The 13,270-nt window shown below is 32.5% G+C and overlaps 1 protein-coding gene across 3 annotated transcripts in view; it reads right to left on the bottom strand.

Moving 5' to 3' along the window:
- Window positions 1-1,174: 1,174 nt before the first annotated feature.
- The window catches only part of LOC113552249 (developmental protein eyes absent-like), a 29,019-nt gene continuing 16,923 nt past the window's right edge, over window positions 1,175-13,270 (bottom strand). The window contains exons 3-9 of one of the 3 annotated variants that reach the window (XM_026955022.1): window positions 11,412-12,603; window positions 9,766-10,280; window positions 8,299-8,388; window positions 7,355-7,880; window positions 5,139-5,253; window positions 3,325-3,628; window positions 1,175-1,710 (exon numbers count right to left, since the gene is read on the bottom strand). In XM_026955022.1, coding sequence (XP_026810823.1) covers window positions 1,630-1,710; window positions 3,325-3,628; window positions 5,139-5,253; window positions 7,355-7,880; window positions 8,299-8,388; window positions 9,766-10,280; window positions 11,412-12,603 — 2,823 coding nt within the window. In that variant the 3' untranslated portion in view covers window positions 1,175-1,629. Of the gene's footprint in view, window positions 1,711-3,324; window positions 3,629-4,544; window positions 5,015-5,138; window positions 5,254-7,354; window positions 7,881-8,298; window positions 8,389-9,765; window positions 10,281-11,411; window positions 12,604-13,270 lie in introns of those variants that run through there. The other 2 variants (XM_026955023.1, XM_026955024.1) reach the window with 2 other exon arrangements.

The raw sequence follows: 13,270 nt of genomic DNA, 5'->3' as shown, positions 1-13,270 counted from the left end.
CTGTAATAGTATACACTCGTAGCATAATAATATAAAAATATGAAGCATATGAGGTTATAGTTACCTACACTAAAATGCATTTTATATTCTCAGTAGAATATAAAATTGATTAACAATATTTTTTTAAACAATATTTAATAATAGAATTTTACTTGGTAAAAATAAAGCACGACTTATACTAATCAAAAAATTAAAGCAATTCGCTCTGTTTTTACATCCATTAAATAATGACGCTCAGTATTGTGGTTATGTTACGTTTAAATAATAAGTAGGTACACTGCAACCAGTAAAAGTTAAAATACAGTGGTGTGATAATTTTTTCACTAAATATTTTTCGACACAATTACATTGGATTGAATAGTAACTTTTTTCTTGACAAACTATTAGGGGTATTTAGGTACACAATACGATCGTATTATATAGATAAGTGCATACCCAGTACAAACTTTTTTTTTTTAATAGAAAAGCCTCTTTTGGTATTATATTTGGGTAAGTCATTTTTTTTTTAGTCATCTTAACATTGTTCTAAAATCAACATTTCTTGAATAAGAACAATTTCCAATTTAATTACGAATACGTTTTTTCGATATATTAAAATGTATAAATCGATTTTTAAGGTAAAGCTTTTTTTTTTTTGTAAATTCTTGTATTATATAATATTTAATTTGTATAGTATAAAATATATTATTTAAGTATATTACACAATTTTAATTAGAAAATTAGAAAAAATATAAGTATTACTAGGCATACACATCCGAGAGAGTGAAATATTTAATATGTTCCTATATAAAAGTATATTTACCTAGTTTGTCGAAAAAGTTCCAATTCAGTACAACGTAATCCGGTTAAGAAATTTATTGTTACCTGAAAAACTAATAAAACTATCTGTACCTGAATCATTATCGTTTATCACAATATTATGATACAATATACTACAGTGCTATATTTAACAAGTACCTAAATAATGGCTAGTACAATATATTATATACAACATATAGTATAAACTATGGGAATAAAATATGAAAAAGTACATAATATATACTATATACATATACGAGACAACGAATATAAGTCCTGCTTACACAAAGTATATAAATAATCGTCTGTTAGGCCGCTTAGGGGAAAGAGAGTGGGATGATTTCACGAGAAAAAAACTAGTAGGCAATACAATAAATTCCAAGCGGTACAGAGTAATAATGATATATAATATAATATTACACGTGAGAACAAAAATACGAACTCACAGTCACTCCAAAAACATTATAGACACATAAAAGTAAAACGTAATAATATACAAACATTTTAAAACACATAATTTACGACGGCGTTTCTAATTGATTATTATATACACTACACCGTCGTTGTCGCGACACTCGTGTGGTTTATATTATATATTTATAATATAATAATATTACATTATTATTTACACGCAACAATTCAATACTACTAAATTATAAAATAAGAAATACTATATAATATTATTATAACGTCGTCACTGGGTCGAATCGCACACATATTATTATTATATACACGACGATATCACTTGACACTGATGATGCTGCTGCTGCTGACACTGCCGATGTTGTCACTGATGATGCTGCCATTTCCGTTTAGTAGTATACAGTCAGCTTAGAGAAATCCCATGTCGAGGGCGTTGTACAGAGCCTGGAGGTCACTGTGACCGGACACCCGCCAGAACGGAAAATTCATCTGCAAAGACAAGCCAGTTAGAAATTGAAATAATATTACTCAACATCAGAACTTCGAGTAATTATAACATTAATGGCTTGCACTTAACAAACAATAAATATTCCACACTTTGATTTAAACTTAATTTGTAATATATGTGTATGAATTTTAGTATTATAATACGATTTTGATTTTCTCCTTAGGTATCAATTTTTCGAATATTTTTTCTATACTTCCAAAATGATGTGTTCCAAATGAATAAATAGATGCGACCTGGCTGTATGTCGACATTGATACTATAGTTGCTGTATGCTATCAAAACTAATTTGGATTTTGCCATAAAATCTATAATAACTTAAGATAAATTATCCACATTTTCACGTGAACGCGAAATTTGTAAAATTTAAAATTAGAAATTTGCTATATTTAATTTGTTTAAGAAGTTTGTCAAGTAAAATAACTAAAACAATCGCCTACAGAAATTTTTAGAAATAAAACACGTCTAAATGTCTATATGTAGCGCGTTTTATAACCTGCAAAGACAGTAGTTTAAAATATTCCTTAAATGGTTAACATGCTGCAGATTTAAATGCCACGTCAAATATAATCATATAGGAATATATATTATTTTACCTAAGGTTTAATACTCGATCCACCAATCAGATGGTAGACAAGAATATAAAATAGAACGAAGAAATAAACGAAGAAAAAACATATCTATCTGATCATGGCCCATAACACCATACGATCCATACGTCCATACCTAAAACGTTAATATGGTATAGATTGCTAGGATATGAGAGGTTCATGAGTTGGGGCTAGGAGTCTATAATAAATATAATTTCTTTAAAATTCATATATTTAGGAAAGAAGATCTCAAAAAAAGGTCAGCAAAGACCACAGAAGGCAAAAAACTGGACCGTCAAAATATCTCAATTAGTTTGCATAATTAATTAATCATAGAGATTTGACAAAAACATTTTTTTTATCCGGGGCTCTTATATTTATTATTTTAATCTTCCGGGCTCCAATAGAAATTATTTGTCATACTTTGCTTTAGAATAATCTTGTTTGGAAATAACGAATGACAAATTAATTATAAGTAATATAATATATAGATATTTGATGGTATATACTCTATGCAATTATACGATTAGCATTAAGTCACTGTTTATTATGCTGTATTCTATTTTTTATACCTAGTTACTAAATTTAAATGTATATTTATGTGTTATTAAACTCCACAAATTATGTCATTACCAATAAAATAATGCCTGAAAACTGATAAGTATATTATATAACTATTATAGGTAACTTGTTAGGCAATTGCTTTAATTATTTTTAAATAAAAATTGTTCCATCTCTATAATATAGAAATTAATGTATGGTAGGGCTTATAGACTTTTATTTAAGTTATTGAACAAATTATCACCAAATTTTTCACACATTCTTTGAAACTCGGAGCGTGTTAATAACTTTATTTTTGAAATTATATCGGTTGCTATTAAGGGGTTTTCACAAAAATTTAGTTTTGACTCATGAAAATAGCACAGTATTTTATATTTGTTAATTTTTTCCTTGGCGAAGTCGGATTTACAGCTAGATAAATAATAATTATTTTAAGATGGTAAATACCTGTCTGGCGGCTCTTTCCTCTTCAGCTCCATCGCCGATAACCACGTACGTGCATTTACGGCCGTACCTCTGTACCACCCGGTCAAAACACGATTCTTTTGACGATCCAGTCGATGTTGCAGACCCCGGAGTGCCACTGCCGCCACCACCGGACTTACCACCGCCCGTCGATGGACCTCCACCGCCACCGGAGGCCGAGTATACGTTTTCCACGGCAAAATGTTGTCCAAGACCGTACAGGAGCAGCTTGGCCAGCGCTGGTATCAGGTGCGTGGTGGTAACCAGCACGTTGACACAGTTAGGCCTACGGTGATCATAAGTAGAGATTAATATAATATTCTTGTATAGCATTATTGTTTATCTAATAACAGATGTGAATCCAAAGCATAGTGTAGTTACAGAATAGCAATAATATGATAATATGATAAAAATTCAAGATTAGGTTAGGATCCTTAAGGGTTGGGAAAAATATTATCTAAATAATAATTCAAATAATTTTCAAGTATGATTATTAAATGATTTTTTTTATAATTATTCGAATAAAAATGTAATTGAATAATTTTCAAACATAATACTAGTACAAAATACAAATATATTCGAATTCTTTACTCTCTAGTTTCTCCTTTAGATAGTTCTATATTTGTTTCATTTATAGTATTTTTCTATTTATTTCAAATAAAAGAAGATTTACAACCGTGAACTTAAAATATAATGCTAATTATTGTTTTTTAATACGTAAATATTTCGATTAACAAAATACCAATCATTTTATGTTAACTAAGATAAAATTACTATTTATTTATTCGAATAAAATATTATCTAAATAAAATTGTACTTGAATGATATCTAATTCTGGGATCCTGTATGTGTTTTCTATCAAAATATACTTATACCTTATGCCAATAATTGTATAATTGTATTGATTAACCTTGTTGTCTTTATATTAATCAGATAACATTTCTGAAAAGATTATCGAATTCGCAATTAGTCAATTTTGAAAACGAAATTTTCAATTTTTTGAAATTGAACTTAATCCGAAGCACTTTAACGTCTTCAACATCACATTTATAAACATTAAATACTTATAATTCAAAAAACGTTTGATAGTAATATAGAAGTGAAAAAAGTATTTGAAAAATATAAGAAAGTCGTTTTTAAATAAAGTTCATGACGAATTCAAATTAATGTTTTCAGAAATTGTATGTGATAGTTAGGTTAGTTAAGTAATACAATTGGTAAAATATTGTAGTTTTTTCAATGAAAATCAAAATAAATGGTATTTGGCGCATTTAAAATCTGTCTGTATTCAATAATAAAATATTTGCATTGGTGTACCTGTCATCTAGATGGGAGACCCAGTATAATTGGTTAATATAAGTGATTTGATAAGAATTATTATTACGGAAATTCGGATTTGGACCTTTAAATTTATAAGCGTGGAAGAAGAAGAAGAAGAGTGTTAATAGATCCAGAATGGAGTTTTTGAAGAAAAGAAACATGCGAGTGATTACGATAAGTTAAGAAACAAAGGATCATGCTGAGATTGATTTATATTAAAAGTTTATTTTACAAAGCTAATAAATCTGTGTAGGTCACGTTCAAGTTGTTTACAAGCGTTCACATTCTGCGGTTTCAAACAATCGAATCATACTCAACAATAGATGAATTTAAGCGACTTCCTTCAGACTCCCTTTTAAAGTAATATTATATTATAAGCATAACTAACAATGTATACCAGTGTAACGTAATACAGAAAACAATAATTAGTTTAATGAATATTGAATAATATTGTATTAATACTCATATAAGTTCACCTAGAATTGATGACGTTTAAGCATTTGACAGCCATCGTTAGCCAGTCGTCGGTATGCAATTCGATGTCGCTTCTGAGCTGAAGCCAAGCGTCTCGTTTGCCAGGTCCTAACAGCCCTATAACACAAAAAAACGAAAATGTTCATAAAACGTAAAATCGCATTGGTCAAATATCAAAGGCATAAATAGGGTGGCTTATAGGCTAAGTCCAACAAAAAATTGTAATAGGCCCAAAGCATATTATATAATTTATTTATTTTTAAAATTATTATAGATTATTATAGTTAACAATGCACGTTATGACTTTTTTTTTTTTAATAAAATAATATTACCATTGAATATAAAATTTAATGAAGTAATTTGTCGATTGTTTAAAAATATTATAATAGATTTAATAAAATAAAACTAGGCTAGAAAATCAGACAATATATAAGCAATATAAATAATTGACTTGTACTTTATGTTCGTAATTACTATTGTACAGCATAATATTAACGTGTAAATCGTGTAATCGTATGGTACCTACGCATCTAAAAAAAATTCGTTTTTAATGCGGTATATGAACACGTCTTTACAAAAGTTTAAAATATTATAGATGCCTCCTTAAAGAAATTATTGAATCTTATATAACCAACTCGTAATTAATTTACTTAAATATTATTATAATTTGTTAAAAGTTTTACAAAACTTATATACTTTTGATAAAGGTCTTCAGTTTATATTACTTATCGGCAAAGATGGGCAAGTTAATGAAAATAATTAACTCAAGTTAAGTTAAGTTAAGAGGATACAAGATCGATAAGTCAAAAGTTAACAATTAATAAATTATAAATTTAACTCGATAAATTAAAAGTTAATATGGAGAAAAATATTAATTTAACTCAGTTAAAAAAAAGTTAATCTATTTTTTTAAATTAGTATGTAAATCAAATAAAGAGTGAATGTGTCTTTCTAATTTCTAATTTATAAATTATAAAAATCAAATTTTATTGAACTTTTATAATAATATACACTGTATATTATACCCTTTTACGTTTACTTTACTAATATGTATTACATTAAATTATTATTATTACTTATTTGTACTGCAAACATATTATAATAATATTGTGTATATTTTATGGCTTATAGCCTTTCTAATCTATAATAAAATATATTGATATATAAAAAATTATGTTATCAAGAAAAATAATAGAAATGTTTATGTTATTATAGTATTGGATTATTTTTATTTTATACTAATATAGTAATATTTACGTAAGTATATACACGAACAATTTCAAAATGTTTCTAACTTAATGGATTTCAACTGTAAATTAAACTAGTTAAGTTCATAAGTTAATTAGAAAATAAACTAACTAGATGAGTTAAAAAAAAATTACCTCTGCTTATCGGGATAAGTGCACTAAATATTCAATTATACTGTATGTTTAATACTAAGTGTTAAATTTAGTGCTTATCATAATGAAATTATATAATGTATTTAAGACTTAAGTACAAGGAAATAGGTTCAATTTTTTAAAATTATTTTTTTGTTTTTTTTTTTAATTTTATCGTGTAATTTCATTTGTATTTAATATGCATAGTTCATATAATAAATTATTTCGGGCTTAATGATGTACGTTGTACGTATTTAAGTTATATAAGTTATATTATTAAGTTGATAGGTTTACATTATATTTTACAATAAACAGCAATATTGTACAGATGATATTGTAATTAATGCATTTTTGTGTACGACATTTCGATCAAAATTATTATTATAAGTTAAAACGACTTAGTTAATTAATATTCAATCATGTCAATCATAAGAATGTACTTCCAATTATACATTATATCAATACGATTATTATTTAAACACTGAGATAGTTTTACCTTTACTTTGGTGACATAAATTATGTATATTTCAATGTGTTTTAAATAGACTAGTGTTTTATCAGGAGTTTTATCTGAATAATTTATTGCTGGGTATTACTTATTTGTACTTTTTTTGCTGGAGTATTAGACATAAGTAATTATTTATTATGTATTTACATAAATTATTTTTTCGTATTATACAATTACTTCAATTTATTTTCAATCAAAATAATGTCTGATAGTAAAATAGTCTATATATTATTTCCGATCGTTTTCGATTTTTGACTAATCGATTATTACACAACCAACGATTAATCGAATAATTTCGCAGTTCTATTAAAGTAATGCCTATATTAATTACCTCCGACCGAATTCCGGTACTGGTTGTACAACTCCTTGACCCGTCGGTACCGGAACGCTAATTTCCGCATCCAGTCCACGCCACCACCGCCGCCGGAACCACCACCAACAGCACCACCCCTCAAGCCACCGTTTCCCCTCAGACCGCCCGCGGACGACGGATTGGCGACGGCCAGGCCGCCGCCACCGGCACCCATCAGGTGGTGGTGTTGGTGCTGCTGATGTTGCTGGTGCTGATACGGCTGGGCCTGGTACTGCTGGTGTTGGTGCGGGTGATGGTGTTGCTGTTGTTGCTGGTGCTGTTGCTGCTGCTGGTGGTACTGCAGGTGTTGCTGGTGATTATTGCCAGCACTCGCACCGGTGCTGTTGAAGTGGTGCTGGTTGACAAAGTGGTTTTGGTGGTGTTGGGTGGAGGCTGTGGACGCAGAAAAACCGTCGGCACTAAAGTCGTAGCCAGACAGGTCTTGGCCATTGTCGTCGGACGCGGCGTCGTCGATGTGCTGCGCCTGGTCACCGCCGCCACACTCCTGCGCACAAATCGCAAAATGGTTATAAAATTAAAATATTGGTGTATTCGCAGATATATAATATAACTAGATGATAACCGCGATGTAAAGTTTCAAATCCCAGAAAATGGCCGACTTGATTTATCAAAGAGGCCCATATGTTAACAATTTCGTCATCGATAAGAACCAAATAGCTATAAACTAGTTTATAGGTGTTTATAGGTCTACGATAAAATCCAATTTATTTAATTACTTTAGTTATTTTCATATCACATTTCAACGAACAGATTGTAAAACACGGGCCTCTTTGATTAGAAAAGTCAGCTATTTTACCGACATCGACGTTAAAGCCAAGTCGGCTATCCATAGTTGTATTATATATTTGTATATTATCGTTGTTGTTATAATACGCAATGTCTGTCAAACGATTGCCACGCACCTCGATTTCGTTGAAAAAGAAATTCTGATCGGCTAACGTGAATATCATCTCTTCCATCCGGTACCCGAGTTGCTGCATGACCCGCTGGTCCTGTTTAGAAGATAAGGAATGAACATCATGACGATACTATATTGTAATATTATAGAGGCACAGAGATATAGGATTTTAACAATATTTAATTTAATTTTTAACCAAGTTATGTGTAAGAATGTAAATCTACCTTTATTGGTTTCAGCTTAAAATGAAAATCGTAAAAAACTGAGGTATACTAACCCATGTATACACTACATACACAGATAATTTAGTATTTTCAATAATAATCACTTTATTAATAATTGTAGAACCTAATACATTATAGTAACGTTATAGCAATTAAAATAAATATTTCAAATATTTATTTTTACCCAAAAGTAATAAACGCCATTTATTTGCACGGTACCGTTTTATAAAATAGTCGTAATATAATCTAAAAATCAATATTTAGAATAATGGGGTGCTCTGAATAATATTATACTAAATCGAATTCAGTCTCTAGAACATTATCGGAATCGAAAACTGTCATATATCATGTAAAAATATTCTATTCCCATATATTTTTAGTTATTTCTCATAATTTCAGAGTTAAAAATCCTTATACTTATATGCACATATTTTATTTTATTTTTGATAGTTTGTACGTGTTGTGTCCATAAATCTTGTTAATTTGTACATCACCGTTTGATTTAATTATGTAATTTATTTACACCAACAATTTAGATAAATTATTTTATTAGTTTGGTTTTGGTAATAACTTTGAACTTTAAACCACAATTTGATAGTAAAAGTTACTTTAACTATTTTGTGTACCTTTCTATTGGTGCAAATGATGTACTACAATTTAGCGAAGGTAAACAAATAATCGGCGTATTTTTACGCTTTACCACAATATTAATGTTTAATGCCGATTGAAGCGTTTGGGAATTATCTTTTTTCCATTCAACGAAAAGCAAATTTTTTCTCTACTGACATGTTACGGTAGAAATTCCGTTATACAGAAAGCAAAATGTTACTAACTGCAATAATCACGTTGATATACACGAATATATCAATGAATTGTATTGATCATATGTGAAATACTAGCTGGTAAGTCAGTAAGTTAATTACGGTTATTCTATACAAAGGCTGCAGTGGCAAAATGGTCAATGTGAGTCGTGCAGGAAGTTTATTTTCATTCTTGGTCTTTGAGCACAATTTAACAGTCATCTAAGGCCAGTGTCGTAACATCACCTGTGACTGAAATATCTATACGCTATACTTGCCACACAATATATACTATTTTGTGATTTTTTTAAGATTCTTGGGAGGATTTAAAGTTTTATAAAGTTTTATTGATTTATTTTAAGTTTTTACGGTAACAAAATCCTAACTGTAGTAATATTAGGGTAGGTATAATTATCATTAATAAATTTAATACAGTATTGAATGTACCTTGCCGTGAGCCACCGCGTAACCACCTGTCAACAACGAGTTAAACACGATGATGGTTTCGTCTAGATCCCACACGAACACCCTGTCAAGCGGCGGGCTCTGTTGCTGTTCCGTGGCCACCGCCGCCGCCGCTGCCGTCGCTGATACGACCGGTGGTCCACCGCTGCCGAATTGTTGCTGTTGCATGTGTGGATGGTGGTGTGGGTGCGTGTGTTGTGGGTGCAATAGTAACGGTTGCTGCTGTTGCTGCTGTTGTAGCGCCGCTGCGGCCGCAGCCGAAACACCGGCGGCCGGTCTACGACCTCGGCCGCGACCACTGCCGCAACGGCCAGCTGTTCCACCGCCCCCGCTGCCACCGACCGCATCATTTATGGCCGCTGATGATGCTGTCCGTCTAGTCGCCTTGCTGGCGGGTGGTGATGACAACACCGTCCCAGCGGTCGGATCCACCGCTGCGGCCGCGGCAGCAGCTGCGGCTGCCCTCAATTGCATCAAGGCGGGCGTAGGAGGACTATCTGCAACACGAGGCAATAAGATGTGGTTTGAAACAGAGATACAGTTAAAATAGAGCGGAAAAACGTCATATTATTATTACTATTATATGTCTATAGTGTCTACATGTGTAATTTCATTGAATTTAAATTATAAAAAATATTTACGCACAAGTTGACGCGAACTGTGATTTCGACTTCAGTCGTCGGTCGTCGTTTTCTGGAGAAATTAGTGTTGTGTGTGAGGTTACCGACATCAAATGCAAATATGAGTACAATATTTAGACTTTATTTGAACTGAATACTAATAAAGCTTACACTCAATATGATAAATGACCAGACTTGGTCAGGTTAATGTTGAACACGATTCGTTTACGAGGATCTTCCATCGTAGACAACGCGTGCACCAAAATATTTTCTGTGATATTATTGTCGCATGTATATGTAATAATTATCTTCAAACCATTCGAATAAAGGTTGACGCTTTTCTGGTAAATATATATAACGTAATATATTTAACGTATTGAATACTATGTCAATAGTCTCTTTAGTTGTTACTCGTTACAAATAAATTATTATAATTTTTACAGGAATAGAAAAAAACCGGATCGTTATTATATGTTTATAATAGGAAACACAATTTATTATTATTAAGTTTTTGTATTTTTCTAAATGTTTGGTGAGACAAAAAACAATTAGAATTTGGGAACTATTTTTGCAGTTAATTCAAAGTTTAATGTTATTGAAATAAAACTTTATTTATGACGCATATATTTTATCAACATTTGAAAAATGTAATGTCATTCTTTCGGTTGTAGTTTATCATTATTGTTGTTAATAACGATTAATGACATACCTAATTGTATTAAAATCATAGATCTTGTAAGATTAACACGAATACGATTTTATTATAGGTACAAATAATAAATATTATTTGCCATGTAGTCATGTATAGCGTTTACATTTACATGCGATATAATTTAATTTTGATTTTTTTAGATATATAGAGGATACGTCGGCGCGTTTGTAAATTGTGTGTAGTAGGCTAATAAAACACAGAAAAAATAGGGGTACCAATGTGTACCCTACTAGTTCCCCCAAAATGGCGCCCTTGCTGTACATATAAGGGACCGGGGACAAGAGTTTTATACTAACCGGATGCCGGTGGAGCGGTAGTTAACGGAGGAACACTACCACCGATCACCATCATCTGGTGGTGGTGCTGTTGTTGCATGGCGTGTTGCTGATGCGGTGCTGCCGGCACAACTGGTGGTTGTAACATATGCTGCTGTTGTGGCTGCTGGTGGTGGCCTCCATGGTGATGGACACCGTGATGTCCCTGGCCACCGGAGTTACCACCGTATAGTGCCGCCGCTGCTGCATAAGCGGCAGCTGTGGCGGCAGCGGCCGTCGCTGATGACGATGACGGATATCCACCATTATCGGCTGCAGCGGCGGCGGCTGTTACTACGTCCTCATCGTCATCGTCACCTGCGCCACCGCCGTCGCTGACGCCATGTTGTTGGTGCTGCAAGTGGTGATGTTGGTGTTGGTGATAGTGCGGGTGAGTAAGTGCGGCAGCGGCGGCGGTGACGGCAGCCGTAGCCGGCGAGAACTGTTGCCGCTGTTGTTGCTGTTGGAGGTACTGTGGGTGGTGTAGATGAGTGGTTGAAAACTGCTGATGCTGTTGTTGCTGGTGTTGTTGCTGCTGCAGATGGTGATGAGCAGCGGCACTAGTGAGTTCGTGATGATGGTGCTGATGATCGACAAGATGCTGTTGCTGCAGTTGCAGTTGATGGTGGTGGTGATGAAGGTGGCGAGATAAGTCTTCGTGTTGGTGTTGCTGCTGATGTTGCTGGTGTTGGTGCTGCTGCAACAGTTGCTGGTGCTGTTGGTGTTGGTGTTGTTGCTGCTGGTGCTGATGTTGATGCTGGTGGTGCAACTGGAGTTGTAACTGTAAATCCCCACCGATTTGCTGCTGCTGTTGTTCGTGCAGCAGTAACGGTAGCGGTGGCGGTGGTGGTGGCAGTGGCAACACCGCCGCCGATGGATGGTGATGTTGACTGCCGACCGCGTCAGCGCCGTAATATCCGGTGGCCGCAGTGCCGCTGGTTTGGTGCTGCGACTGGTGAGAGTGCTGATGGTGTTGTTGCTGCTGTTGTTGCTGCTGTTGCTGCTGCTGGTGATGTAAAAGGAGCAAATGGTGATGGTGGTGTGGGTGAAGGTGATTACCGGCGCCGCCAATCATGTCAGCAAGACCCACCGATGGAACAGAAGAGGGGTAACCGTCGCCAATGCCGCTGTAACTGACACTGGGAACCGTTGTCGTCATATCGTAATCGTCCTGCTACAACAAGCACATATCGAATTATTTAAATTTATTTTATAACCATGAAATTTCTATTTTTAATATTATGTTTACTTTAGCAGCTATAAACAGTATTCCGACGATTGAGCGGAGAAAATTGAGTATTTGATAATTAAAAGTGAAAAAAAACGAAAATTTTTTGTATTACAATGGTCAATGGATATTTATATAAATTTGACAAAAATAACGCTATGTATGGAGTGTAATATGAAAAATTGTTATAGTCGTACTTGTTTAATGGATGGTTAAATTAACAGTAAAAAATCAAAGCAAGAAAAATTATATTTTTAAAAATTATTATTATGTCTACATTTTTAATTTAATATTTTACTTATTAGCTTTATAGTTTTTTTATTATAAATAATTAATTTTTAATTATCATTATTATTACATAATACATATAAGTATATGTAGGTATTTAAAGTGCGTTTGACAGTCAGCGTTCAATTGTTGTGAAAAGCCAGTTTGTATTTTTCTTAGTGTCTAATTGTAAGAGATTCTAATTAAAAAGATGTAACTTATGAATATTTTTTATTTTTATTATTTGTAGGAATATTTAATACTTCATTTTCTCATGAATATAAGAGTTACTTAAATAAGTTATGACGCAGACCCATAATATAATTATAACAATTTAGGATATAAA

The sequence above is a fragment of the Rhopalosiphum maidis genome, chromosome 3, assembly GCF_003676215.2.
Source record: "Rhopalosiphum maidis isolate BTI-1 chromosome 3, ASM367621v3, whole genome shotgun sequence".
Classification (NCBI taxonomy): Eukaryota; Metazoa; Arthropoda; class Insecta; order Hemiptera; family Aphididae; genus Rhopalosiphum; species Rhopalosiphum maidis.
Note: the sequence above shows the minus strand (reverse complement) of the source record. Positions and strands in the feature narration are given on the sequence as shown.